The 13,961-nt window shown below is 37.0% G+C and overlaps 1 protein-coding gene across 1 annotated transcript in view; it reads right to left on the bottom strand.

The window, feature by feature from the left end:
• Window positions 1-13,961, bottom strand: part of RIF1 (RAP1 interacting factor homolog (yeast)) — a 69,644-nt gene that overhangs the window by 30,126 nt on the left and 25,557 nt on the right. The window contains 9 exon segments of the mRNA XM_006834593.1: window positions 113-293; window positions 410-480; window positions 1,136-1,222; window positions 3,304-3,404; window positions 7,167-7,229; window positions 8,080-8,190; window positions 8,415-8,588; window positions 9,574-9,688; window positions 12,011-12,162. Of these exon segments, the coding sequence (XP_006834656.1) occupies window positions 113-293; window positions 410-480; window positions 1,136-1,222; window positions 3,304-3,404; window positions 7,167-7,229; window positions 8,080-8,190; window positions 8,415-8,588; window positions 9,574-9,688; window positions 12,011-12,162 (1,055 nt within the window).

The following is a 13,961-nucleotide window of genomic DNA, read 5'->3' on the forward strand; positions in this document are numbered from 1 at the left end:
CTGTCTCTCTCTCTCTCTATCTCTCTCTCTCTCACACACACACACACACACACACACACACACACACACACACACACACGTCTTGGGAGAAATGTACAGATTTACATCATACCTGATTAATCAATTCAGTTAATGGGCTGACAATAATACTCCACATTCTCCAGAGATGTTCTTTGTTTTCTAATTGCTTTGCATTTTGGTTAATGACATTTAAAACAGAGTCACTGAAAGCTAACGGTGAAGTTGGGCCAGAAAGAACACAATCTACAAGTGTTTCCAGATTGAGAAAGAACCTGAAGAAAAAATACTGAGCAATGCATTAAACTGAACATTTTGCAGTACAACAAACATTTGTAACAGTTCAAAGATAAACCCATGAAAATAGGTGATTAAAAGTACAAAGAGTTACCTTTCATTTGTTATACCACATTCCAAGTTGTTGTTGAAAATTAATTGAATCAAAAACAAAGCAGGAGTTCCCTGAAGAAACAAGGCAGAAATGTAGTCAACCTTCTCATTATAAGGAAAAGTACATTTTTTTCAAGTAACTACATCAGAAATATAATCCGTTTGGGCTGTTAAAATCTGTTTTTTGCCTCTATTAAGGATATGACAATAATTAGCAAATTTGTTTCAATCATCTACACACAAAAATCAAACTCCTCACATTCTAATCATTGTGTTATACCTACACAAGAAACAATAATGGCTAGAAATTCAGAACAGAAGAAGAATGTTAACTGAAAACTTGCTAGATCACAATACCTTCTTTTTGCATATATAAATTAATGTTCCTAAACCTGCACAATTTTAATAACCAGCACTGTTATACAGGGTCCTACACAAAGTTTGTGGGAAAATTCCATCTTTACACAAACTATTTAAGTCCCATTAAATAGAAAACATTCCTCTCAAGCCCCTAAATCTACACACACAAAAAATGTTCATTATTCACATTAACTTTTAAGTAATGTCTTCAAGTTTTACATCAGATTTTTTTTTGTTTGTTTAAGCATGGTCAACATATTTTAAATCTAATTTTGGCTTTTTGAATCTAAATTTAGATTTCCCTTCTAAACAACATCACAAACATTTATCCTAATCTAATCATATCATTTACATTTAAGATACTTGCATTAAGAATATCCATATTAGCAACCTGATATGCTGGTGAACCTAATACTTTCTGAGGAAGTCCTTTAACTGTAATTTCCATGATGACCTATAAAAGATTAAATGGTTTTAAAGTAGAATTAGTCATAAATACAATGATTAGTAAAAATAGATTATTATTTTTAACGCTCTATTACAAGTAACATTCATGCATTAACATGAACCTATACTTAGTCTTTTCCCCCCCAAGAAAAAAACATTATGTAAGTTTAACATCTATTTTTCTAAATTGATCATGAGGCTACAGAGAACCATCTAACTTCTTGAGCTGTTACGCTGTTGTTGAGTGATGCCCAGTCAGTTCTGACTCATAGAGGCCCTGTATAGGGTTTCCAAGGAGAGCTGGCTGGTGGGTTTGAAGCCTCAAACTTGTGCTTATCCTACAACACTACACCAGGACTGGAGTTACATAGGTATAATATGCAACTGCCCTTCATTTTACTATTAACTGAATTCTCACATTGACACATGGTTGTTACATGCCGTTGGGTCAGTTTCAACACATAGCCAGCCACACAGTAAGGAGCTCTGGTTGTGTAGTGGTTACGAATCGGGCTGCTAACCTCAGGGTCAGCAGTTCGAAACTACCAGCTGTTCTGCGAGAGAAAGATGAGGATTCTACTACCGTAAAGATTTACAGCCTCAGAAACCCTGTACAAGGTCACTGTGAGTCGGAACTGAATTCATGACAAACAACAATAGGGTTTGAGGAAGTGACCGGTGAGTTTGAACCACCTATCTTGTGATTCTGCATTTAACCTACAGCACCACAGGACTTCTCAATACATGCAGATATAATATATTCAGTATTTCACAAGATTACTAACTAGACACTGGGTAGAATACTCAACAAATCGTCATATACACGTAGAACAAATTTTAACAATTTTTAAATAAGGATATTGTTTGTTCCAATTACCAGCATGTTTTGGGAAGTTCACAACCTTAAAATAAATCATCATCTTGGTTAGAGAGTTAAATGGAGAAGAACAATCAAGATGGTGGATAGGGTGGAAGTATAGTTAAGGAGCTCCCTCAGCAACAACACAAAATACAGGACTAAGCAGGCTCAGGGGCTGGTCCCAGAACTCTGAACCACATATAAAGGAATATTTACAAGACTGGAAGGCTTACAGCTAGGGGAATTTGTAGCAGAAGCAAGAAATCCATTGCTGTCTGCGCACCTCCATTCTAGTGACTATAGGGATGCCTGAGCTAGTGGACACCCCAGCCCCACCCTCGGAGTGTTCTACTATGCATGTGCACAGATCTCCTTGAAATTTTTTAAATAGACAGTTTCCACTAAAACCAAATGGCCACAGCCGGCCCTGAACTGTTTATAACTAGAAAAATGGCCTGAATGGGGATTGTGGAACGTGACAGGCAGACAAAAAAGGAAACAGGCCGAAAATTAAATCCTAAGTTACATCAAGATGACCAACAGGGGCATCTTGAAATTTCTCAATAAGAAGAGTGAAAAGGGAAGGGGATTATAATCATTGAAATTAAACAAGGTATACGATTTGCTGAATGTAAAACTGATGATATGCCCTGTAAACTTTCACTCAATCCACAATAAAAACATCGGGGGGGAGAAACTGGAGGGGGGGGCGGAAAAAAAAATATACACACAACCTATCAATTAGTGGTGCTCTGGTAGCGTAGTGGTTACAAATCAGGCTGGCAAACCCCTAAGGCCAGCAGTTCGAAACTACCAGCCGAACCGCGGGAGAAAAATTAGGCGTTCTGCTCCCATAAAGATTTACAACCTCAGAAACCCTGTATATGGTCGCTATGGGTCGGAACCTACTCGATGGCACTTAACAACAACAACTGTAATCTTCTTATATAATCAGCAGGCATTTGTATTTCTTTAGTTTATATTGTCTCCATCCTTTTTTCTTATCACATTGAGGATTTTTGTACTAGGCATGACTATTAAACTTTATTAAGATTTCGAATGACTGAAAAGAGTAATATAGCCTTTACTAAACAACAAACAATGCAGATAATTACTCAATATTGAAAATAAAAAGTGTTGTCCCAGGGCCTGACTTGCACAAGTATTTTCAACAAAATTCAGTTGTGCCATATGGCTCCTAAAGTCTATCACCTAGGTATTATACTTACCAGTGTTTTTGATACAGGAAATACTTCCGACTTCACGATGCTCTCCAAAGATTTTAGTAAGAGGGTTAAAACTTCAGAGCCTGGTCTCTCTTTTTTGTTACCTACCAAAAAGTAAAAGGGTAAATATACATGTAATTTTGAGATGAAAATATGAACTTCCAAAAAGCTACAAAAATTATTTAAATAATAATAGAAATAAAAACCATCAGCAACATGTACTCATTTAAAATAAAGTCTGAATGGGAACTCTTAAAAATTAGACATTTACATGCAACAAAAGAGATTTAAAAGAGCAAAGACAACCCACAGAAAAATTTCTTGGCAATGACAGAAAACAAGGCACTAATTTCTAAAATTCACAGAAAACTACACCACCAAACTAGGTCGAGTGCTTATCCTAAAGCACCACACCAAGCCTCCCATTGGTTGTTGTTGGTGGTTGTGTACCTTGGAGTCAGTTCCAACCCATAGCGAACCTGCACAGGGTTTCCGAGGCTGTAAATCTTTACAGGAGCAGACCGCCTCATCTTTCTCCTGCGGAACCACTGGTAGTTTCAAATTGCCAACCTTGAGGTTCGCAGCCTGATTCATAACCACTATGCTACCAGAGCTCCTTTTATAGCCATTATTATTGTTGTTAAATGCCAATGAGTAGGTTGAGACTCATAATGACAGGAACAGTTGGTGAATTTGAAGCCAAAACCTTGTGATTCAAACCAATGTGAAGGTCACCCAGCATATTAATGTACAACGCCAAAGAGGAACTCTCCCTTTGCCATTGTTGTTAAAGTGCTGTTGAGTAGGTTCCGACCCACAGCAACCCTGTACAGGGTTTCTAAGGAGCAGCTGGTGTGCTTGAACTGCCAACTTTGCAGTTTAAACAGCTTTGCAGTCTGGCACATTAACCCACAGTGCCACACCAGGACTCCATCAGACAGATGCAAATCAAAATGAGATACCGAACCGGAAACGTTGAACAGTCTAGGATGCTCACTGGTAACCACTTAGGTCTACTTGTAAGTGGACATGGGAAAATGCAGCAATGCAGACATGAGCTGAGTTTAGCCATGTTTCATTGACACCCTCTGACCATGAAATGAGAGAGACAAGGGGAGACCTAGCAGATTTGAAGTTTAGGGAGATGTGTGAACTCCTGAGCCCAAGGGCACTGACCTAGCCACTGGTAGTCAGAGCTGAGAGTGTAAAGGCCAGCTGGTGTGAAGTACAGGGGTGCACTTGAACTCAAAACTTGCACTTAGTACCCATTTGACCTAGCTTGGATGGCTATTGTTACTGTTATTAAGTGCCACAGAGTTGGTTCTGACTTGTAGTGACCCTGTATAAGATTGCAAGGATCAGCTAGTAAGCTTGAACTGCAGACATTGTGGCTCAAATTGACCTTGCAGTCTAGCACGTTAACCTGTAGCACCACACAAGGACTCTAGAACTCCAAGACAACGATGCTTAAAATACTGGGAGCAAGTATAAACTACTATGATACAATGAACTAGAACCTTTGCATATGGATGCAGTTGCTCAAAATTCCAACTGGAAAGGAAGGATTCTTCATATCAAAGGACAAGCTTGCATTAGATTGATAGGGATGGACAACCTAGACACTGGCTCTCTAACATGGGGAGCTATAAAGGCACAAAGCAGATAGCTTACAAGCTTTCATGAGCATGCTGAATTTCAGAACAAGTTAGAATCTCCACTTAACCGTTTTTGTATTTTTCAGATGGATCTCATGAAAGGAGTTGTGGGATGATGCTGACAGGATTATATGATTCAATTGTAATTGTTAGCAGGATTGTGACCGTCACAGCTGTATTTGTGGAATATGTGTAATAAGAGGGCGTAGTTAATCTTTCTTTTTAGAGCAGACTACTCCAAGACTATCAAGATGGAAGAGCATGAGTGGAGCATAAGATTCTACTTAGAAAGGCAGCAATAGCAGATATTGTGGCAGAGGCAATGGCATGGAGAGATAGGCAGCTGTGGGCTATAGGCCCATGGATGTGTGCTTGTGGAAAGAGGCTATCTTGCAGAATATGCCCTTACTGTTTAAATGAATATAGGTTTTTTTTGTATGTGTACATCAAATATTTTTGTTTTGTTCATTTGTGAAACATAAAAGGGAAGCCACAGGGGGGAAGTAAGGTAACTTGTTGTAGGGAAGGATAGTAATCACTGTTATAAAACAGAGCATTTTAACATAAAGCTGATTATCTTGTCTGTTGATTTTAACTAAACTCACAATAAACATTTTAAAACAAACAAAAACAATGAGATACCACCCCATATCAGCAAAGTTAAAAACAAAACCACAAATGGTGACAGTGTGGAGAGACTGGGACCCTCCTACATTGCTGGTATAACTGTAAAATGGTTCAACCATTGACTGTGGAAAACAGCATGGGGCTTTCTCAGAAATTTGGAAAAAAAACCCACTGCTGTTGTTTAAGTGCTGTCCAGTCAGTTATGACTCACAGAGACCCTGTGTAGGGTTTCCAAGGAAAGGCAAGTAACTGAACATGTGAGCATCAGTCTCCACAATTCTGAGACAAGAAGAACACTCTGGCACATGGCTACCACTACCAACTGCTCTGAAAGGAATCAAATTAGAAGGTCCTGGATAGTGGGAGAAAACGTGGAACAAAGCTCAAAAAAAAATTTTTTTTTTTTAATTGGACTTACTGGTCAGAAAGTATGCTGTTGGAATGAACTCACCCTTGCTGCCCAATTTTCAGTCAAGCAGAAGATGAGTATATGGAAAGACAAAACACTAATAAGGTATTGTTGTTATTAGGTGCCATCGAGTCAGTACTGACTCACAGCGACCTAATGCACAGAAGGAAACACTGCCCAATCCTGGGCCAACCTCACTACTGTTGCCACACCTGAGCCCACTGATGCTGCCACTTTGCCAATCCATCATATTGGGGGTCTTCCACATTTTCTCTAACCCTCCACCTTACCAAACATGATATCCTTCTCCAGTGACTGGTCCCTCCTGGCAATATGTCCGAAGTATGAGACATATTGAGTCTCCAAAGAGCACTCAGGCTGCACTTCTTCCAACACAGATTTGTTGGCTCTTTTTGGCAGCCCATGTCACTTTCAATAGTCTCCTCCAACAACCATAACTCAAAAGCATCAATTCTTCTATGGTCTTCCTTATTCACTGCCCAGCTTTCTCAAGCATATGAGGTTATTGAAAACACCATGGCTTAGGTCAAGAGCACCTTAGTCCTCAAACTGACACCTTTGCTCTTCAACACTTTAAAAAATATCTTGGGCAGCTCTGATCGTAGTTAGTGGTTACAAATCGGGTTGCTAACCTCAGGATCAGCAGTTCGAAACTACCAACTGTTCCATTGTAAGGATTTCTATAAAGATTTCCAGCCTCAGAAACCCTGTACAGGGTCGCTATGAGTCGGAACCGACTCCATGGCACATAACCACCACCACCAGTAAGGTATGCTGACCATGAAACGTTCAATCGTTCAAACTCAAAAGGGCAACATATATGTAAGGACAAAGTTGAGAAAGGAAGGGAAGGTGGATGGAATGGAAATAAAAACCACAGGAAGGAAATGGGAAAACATACTGCATGGAGTGGATTGCAATCTTTGACATAAAACAAAAGTGTATGACTGGTGGCATGTATAACTGTTGCTCTTATCCATAAACCTTAATTCAAGTTACACATAAGAGTCTGGAAACCTTAGTAATAAAAAGTAAGCTATCATACTATGAAAATCATTTTAAGGTACATTTTATATATGAAAACCAAACAATTCACTAAGGTGCTATATAAAAAATATGATCAGTGTAATAATAGTGTTCTATGATTTCCTTACCTGATTCAATAACTGATTTCACCAAGCTAATGAGCTCCTTCCAAATAGCATTGATAACAGATTCTGTCAAACAAAACAAAACGTAAATGCTGTGAAAATGAAGTACACCTCACCACAAAGGCATTTCCTTTCCTTCCCTACACAAAGTAGTAACAAATACAGCAATACCTTGCAATAATAGTAAGAATTCTCCTTGTAATACAATTCTGTGTTAATCAGTTTAAAAAACAATATTGCCTCTTTTTAATGATAGAAATTATGATTTTTAAAAGGATTTTAACAATTTTTTGGTCATGTAAGAATAATTACTTTCTTCTGTTTTCCCTTCATCTGTGGTTCTTAGATAATCTATATAGACCATTTATCACTTTGAGATACGGAAAAGCAATGAAAGGTTTATAAGATCCCCAATAATCCCAAGTAGGAAACTATGTAATTTAATAGTAATAAAATAGCAACACTAATTTAAAAAATATCTTTACCTTATTCCTTACAAGGCTAAAAAACACAGTGGTTTAGGTGCATAGAGCCTAGGTTTGATTAACAGCTCTACCACTTTGCTGACCTTTGCAACAGGTATTTTAACACCATGGGTCCTCAGTTTCCTCATGTACAAAATGGACTAAGATATAAGGTTGTTATGAGGACTAAATCAATACATGCAAACCTTTTAAAGCACAACTGGCCAACAGATGGTTGTTGTTGTTGTTGTTGTTAGGTGCCACAGAGTGAGTACTGACTCATAGCGACCTTATGCACAGCAGAACGAAACACTGCCAGATCCTGGGCCAACCTTACTTTTGTTGCCACGCTTGAGTCCATCAATGCTGCTGATGGTACTACAAACTATTTCCTATTTTTTCTTTTCAAATACACATTTAAACAAATACAAAAATTTTTCTAAAATATTTACCAGAAGCATCTTTTCCAACTGCAACAAAGCTATCATGAACAGCAGTGATAAATGTATTTGCATGTTTGCAAAAAAAAGAAGGGCTGCTGATTAACGGATGTTCAAGTGCCTCTGAAAAGGAGAGAAAAGGTTTAAGTATACAAAAGACTTATGAAATAAACTTCTCAATATAAAAATTTACATTGTCTTGTATGTTTTTACTATTATAAAAATGTTTCTTATTTCATATACAATTATGCAAATATTTTGGCTGCAGGAAAAACAACTCCCTTCGCCAATGCACCAAGTTATGGAATGCTTTAGTTAACTAAAATATATTAAAAACAATAAAATACCTAAGCTCAGTGCAAGTTTGTTTTGCTTTGCAAAACTCAAGACTTCTGGACCCAACAAAAAATGAAGCAACATTTCAAGTCCCAAAAGTTGAATGGAAGGGATTGCAGCCATTCCACCTAAGTTTGAACTCAAGTTCATCCGAGGAGTTACAGGGGTTCCGTATGGGGAAGCACCTTAAAAGAAGAAAAAAAGGCATTGATAACACTTATTTTATACTAACCAGCCAAATTAATATATTTAATTGATTTCTTTCTTAAAAAATCCTATCAATTAGTTTAAGCTTATTTCTCAAATAAAAGTCGTTATTTTTGCTGGAAAACCTAATTAATTTGATTCGGCTAAGAACAAAATGCCATTTAAATCAAGAGACTTCTCAGATACTATACCTACAAATAATATGTAAACATTTCTATAACAAATATTAAAGATTACAAGAGTCAGCCATTGTTGTCATGTGCTACTCAGTCGGTTCTGATTCACACCAACTCTGTATAGTATTTCTAAGGCTGTAAATCATTAAGGGAGCAGAAAGTCTCATCGCTCTTATGAAGAGCAACAGATGGATTCAAACTGCAGACTTAGCAGTTAACAGCCCAACGTGTAATTCACCACGTGTTGCTTTCAAGTGCATAAAAGTACTAAAATCTATACATTCTAACGTATGGTCGTTGTTGTTATGTGCTGTGGAGTGGGTTCCAAGGTTGTAAATCCTCAAGGGAGCAGAAAGCCTAATCTTTCTCCTGCCGAACAGCTGGTAGTTCTGAACTGCTGACTTGAGGTTAGCAGCCCGATTCATAACCACTATGCATAAAAGGAAATTCTAGATTAACAAACAACTGCCTTTCAATGGTATACATTAAGCCACATTTCTTAGATCTGTTAAAACCTGTTTTGACTAACTCTGGATCTGAAATAAAATAAATGTTGGATTGTAACACATCTCACATAATTTACTGGAAAGATGTTCATCTTTCTCAATCATAATACTATTAAAATAGCAAACACTATCACATAAAGAAGATAAAACAAAAATTTATGATAAATTTTGTGGTACAGAACCCCAAATTACTAAGTGCTTCATTTCATATGAACAGCATTTAATAAAACTTTACTTGAAGTCTGTTAAAAAAGGAAAAACAAGCAAGTTTTCCCACTTACCTTTGTGTACAGGTGTCATAGGACTTAGAGTTGGAGAGCTTAAACGAGATGAACTGCCTTGAGGTGAAGCATTGGAATCAATGCTTATTGTACTTTGAATCAGAGGCACACAAACCTAAAAATAGAAAAATTATGTGTAAAATGCTTAATTGCTGTATTTGTTCACAAATTTACACTTAGTTAAAATTTAAGAAGCAATCTAAGCTCTTGGCTATTGACTGTCTCCCTGCATATATGGTCTACAAATTGAAATTTCTTTAAATTAAAAAAGGAAACTCTTTATTAAATGGTTTTAAAAATATATATATTCTATATTCCAAAAAGAAAAGGTTTATGCATAGCCCTATTACAAATAAGAGTCGACTTGAATTTTACATGTTGGTAGATGCATTTTTAAAAACACCCTTGTTGTTTAGTGCTGTCCAGTTAGTTCTGACTCATAGCAACCCTGAATATGGTTTCCAAGGAGCAGCTGGTGGGTTTGAACTGCCAACCTTGTGGTTCCCAGTCCAGTGCTAATCCACAGCGCCATACCAGAAGTCCAAGAGAAAATGGAAAATCTAAATGAATTTTATATGCTGTTGGTAGATTCATTTTAAAAAACACCCTAGAAAGCAGTAACTAAGACACCTTAAAGCTCACTGGTAAGATAATTTAGGTATGAGTCAAAGGTAGTAATAGTAACTGAATAAAAATTTTCTAATAAGTGTGTTCTGGTAGAATTTTGCAAAGCTCATACTCCCAATTATGTTAAGATTGTTATTGTTAAACTACTGTCGATAAAAATCAAACAGACTGCCACTGCCACTGAGTCTGTTCCTATTCATAATTCTGTATAGGAATTCTGGTGTGGCACTATATAATCAACACAGGATTGGAACCACAGGGTCGGCAGTTCAAAGCCACCAGCTGCTCAAGAAACCCTACATAGGAGTTCACTAGGTGTCAGAATCAATTCCACAGCACTTAACATCAAGAGATATCCAAACCTGTAAATGTTTTCAAGAGCAGAAAGACTCATCTTTAATTTTTAAACACCAGACCTTTACGGTTCCCAGTCTAGTGCTTATCCTACAGAGCCACCTCACTCCGTATATATTATGTCCCTTATGGTGCTATGGGTTAATGCACTAGACTGCAAAGCCAGTTTGAACCACAAGGTCAGCAGTTCAAGCTTACCAGCTGCTCCTTTAAACCCTATACAGAGTCACTTACAGGTTGGAGCAGCACTTAACACAACAAAACAACAAATACATTGCTATCAATGTTCATTTTTAATTACTTTATGCTATTTTAAGTATAAAGCCTTAATATATTAAAAAATTAACTAGCTTAAAAATTAAAGCTTAAGTGGTTCAAGTATACTTAAGCTGCCCTTTTCAAGAATTCACTCAGTGCCATGCAGTTATTTGGAGTCCTGGTATGGTGATGCAGGATAACGCACTGGACCGCAAAGTCAGTCTGAATTGCAAGGTCAGCGGTTCAACACCACCAGCTGCTCCTTGGAAACCCTATACAGGATCATAATGAGTCAGAACCAACTCAATAACACTTAACGACAATGCATTTATGTAGTATATAAAACAAGGGATACAAATCCGAGAGTAAAATGTACTCAACAGATAAGCAAGGAAAAAAAAAAAAGTTAGTAGAGCTGTTAGCTTTATATCTAAATGCCAGTTAAAGTATAAAATCTAAATAATTTGGGATAGATTGTTTTTTAATGTGCTATAAGATAAGCACCGAACTGCGAACTTTAAGGTCGGCAGTTCACACCACTATGCAAGCGTACGTAGTGGATTTACACATTGGGCTGCTAATTTCAAGATCAGCAGTTCAAATCCACTACCTGCTCTGCATGAAAAGGTCAGTAATTTGAATCTACCATTTGCTCCTTGAGAGAAAAAAGTAAGGTTTTTGCACCTATAAAGAATGACACTCTGGGAAACCGTACGCAGGGTTACTAAGAGTCAAAACTGGTTCCACTACATGCAGCAGCTGCTATACAGAAAAGCCTCAGAAACCCTATGCAGGGTTGCTATTAGTAGGAAATGACTTGACGAATCATAACAATGGAGAAATAAAAATAACTGATTCAACTCTTTACCTACCCAGTATATCACTTAATCGATTTCTAGTTCACAACAAATTTTAATATTCTAAACCTTGTATAAAAAACTTAAAAAGAAAAAAGAATCTTACAATCTTTCATGACTCTAGAGTATCAAACTAAGAATACGTTTTTGAGTTTTTGCTCCACTTTGAACAACTGGAGAATCTTTTGAGGAAAATGAGTTCAAGTTATGGATCAAGAAGATCTCTCATGTATCTGAGGTCAATAAAGAGCAAAAGAATCACAGGTATCATAGGTTAATATAATGCTAAAATTATAAGAATTTAACAAAACATACATGTAAAGTAAAACTTGTATTGTTACCTGTTCAAAATTAGCAGGAAGATGAGGTCCGAGTCTCATAAGTAAATACCACCAAACTTCTAGTTTTGTTAATGCTAGAGATTCTGTTCGCACATGGATGGAACTCAAAGGCTGCATTAATAACTTGAGTCGTTTTGCACTACACAGTATATCTTAAGAAAAAAATTTAAAAAGCACAGTACTAAGGTTTAAAAACTTAATAATCAATTTTCAAAATGAGGTTCATAATAGTTTACTTTTGTCATAGTAAGAAATGGCTTTAAGTGTTCGAAAAAAACATGGAACTGCTCTTGCGTGACCTAAAACGTTCACTTGAAAAATTCTAGTACAGATGGACCAGAACATTTAAAGCAATAAAAAAATAATGTGTACCAATGGTAATTTTGCCTACCACAGAATACTTAATAATTTTCAGAGATCTTTTTGACTGTCATTGATAAGACGCTTCGAAGAGGTTCTTATTATCTAATGGATCAAAGCCAGGGATACGTCCTACAATGTACATAACAGTAACCAACAACAAATAATTATCTAAAACAAAATTTAATTAGTGTCAAGGTTGAAAACAGTCCTAGCTACTGAAGCAATTGCATTATCCTAATTTTACAGATGAATAAATGCACATTTTATGTTCTGTCAAAAGTCTGCCAAATTTCTTTCATCTATTTATAGTGCACTCTATGAATCATTATTACCCTCGGAGCCACTAGTTTGAAAATCTAAACACATTCATATACAGGCCTATCCCACATTAATTAACAATAATCAGATTGAAAAAACTCAGCATATAAACCCAATTTTATACATAATAAATTTTTATCAAGTGATTCCTGATGAGGCACTGTAGGATAAACACTGGACCACAAGGTTGGCAGTTCTAATACACAGCTGCTCCTCAGAAAATCTACACAGGGTTGCTGTGAGTTGGTACAACAAGTAGGTGAGTGGGATGGTGGGTATGTAATAGGACAGTCTAAATACAAATTTATCAAAAGGACTAAGGAAACCAAAAAGAATAGTGAATGACATTCATCAACACTTGTGTCTACTAGGCCATTTAGTTATTTAAATGTTAATTATCTATTCTGTATTAAGAAAATAAAGTAATACCATTGTGGAAACAACTTCTTGATTCAGGGATCTTCTGTTTAGAACGCAAACTCTGCTTTCGAATGGGCTCCACAATAGTAGCCCCAAAGCAGAGATAGCGACTGACAAGGAATGATCAGTTCTCTTAGTTTTATAAGACCTGCTTTTACTTAAGAACAGTATCATGCCCTATTTTATATTTCTTTTTCTAGTCTCCTACTTAGCCTTTCGAGCCAATGAGATTTATGTGGAAGTGTATGTAAGACTCCTGGAACGCTCTTTATAGGGAGCTCCCCTTAGCTACTTCTGCTCTTCTGCCTTCCCTCCTCCTTTCTGTAGTCTAGTCTGAAAGAAAGGCATACTGAAGGCGGCAGAACAAACGATAGGAACCTGATTCTTTGATGACAGAAATCTCTTGATTCTACAATACACCCATGAACCCTTTGCCTCTGGATCTATTTCCCATGATCTGAATCTTCAAAATTTGTAGAACTCCATTATCTTTTAATCCCATTTTTGCAACTTTTTAAAGTTCCCATATTGGATTGTATTCTTTGAAGCCATCCTTATCATTTGCTTTAACATGCAGCAATACATAATTCCTACAGATACGTTGTTGTTAAGAGCCATCAAGTCAATTCCTACCCATAGCAACCTTATATAGGATTTCCAAGGAGCAGCTGATGAGCTTGAACAGAGACCTTGCAGTTCAAACAACTTTGCAATCTGACACATTAGCCTGCAGTGCCACACCACGACTCCTACAGCTATGTTGTTGTTGTTGTCAGGTGCCATCGAGTCGGAACCGACTCATAGCGACTCCATGCACAGCAGAACGAAACAATGTTCGATCCTGGGCCAA

Source organism: Chrysochloris asiatica, unplaced genomic scaffold (assembly GCF_000296735.1).
Source record: "Chrysochloris asiatica unplaced genomic scaffold, ChrAsi1.0 scaffold00012, whole genome shotgun sequence".
In the NCBI taxonomy this organism is placed as follows: Eukaryota; Metazoa; Chordata; class Mammalia; order Afrosoricida; family Chrysochloridae; genus Chrysochloris; species Chrysochloris asiatica.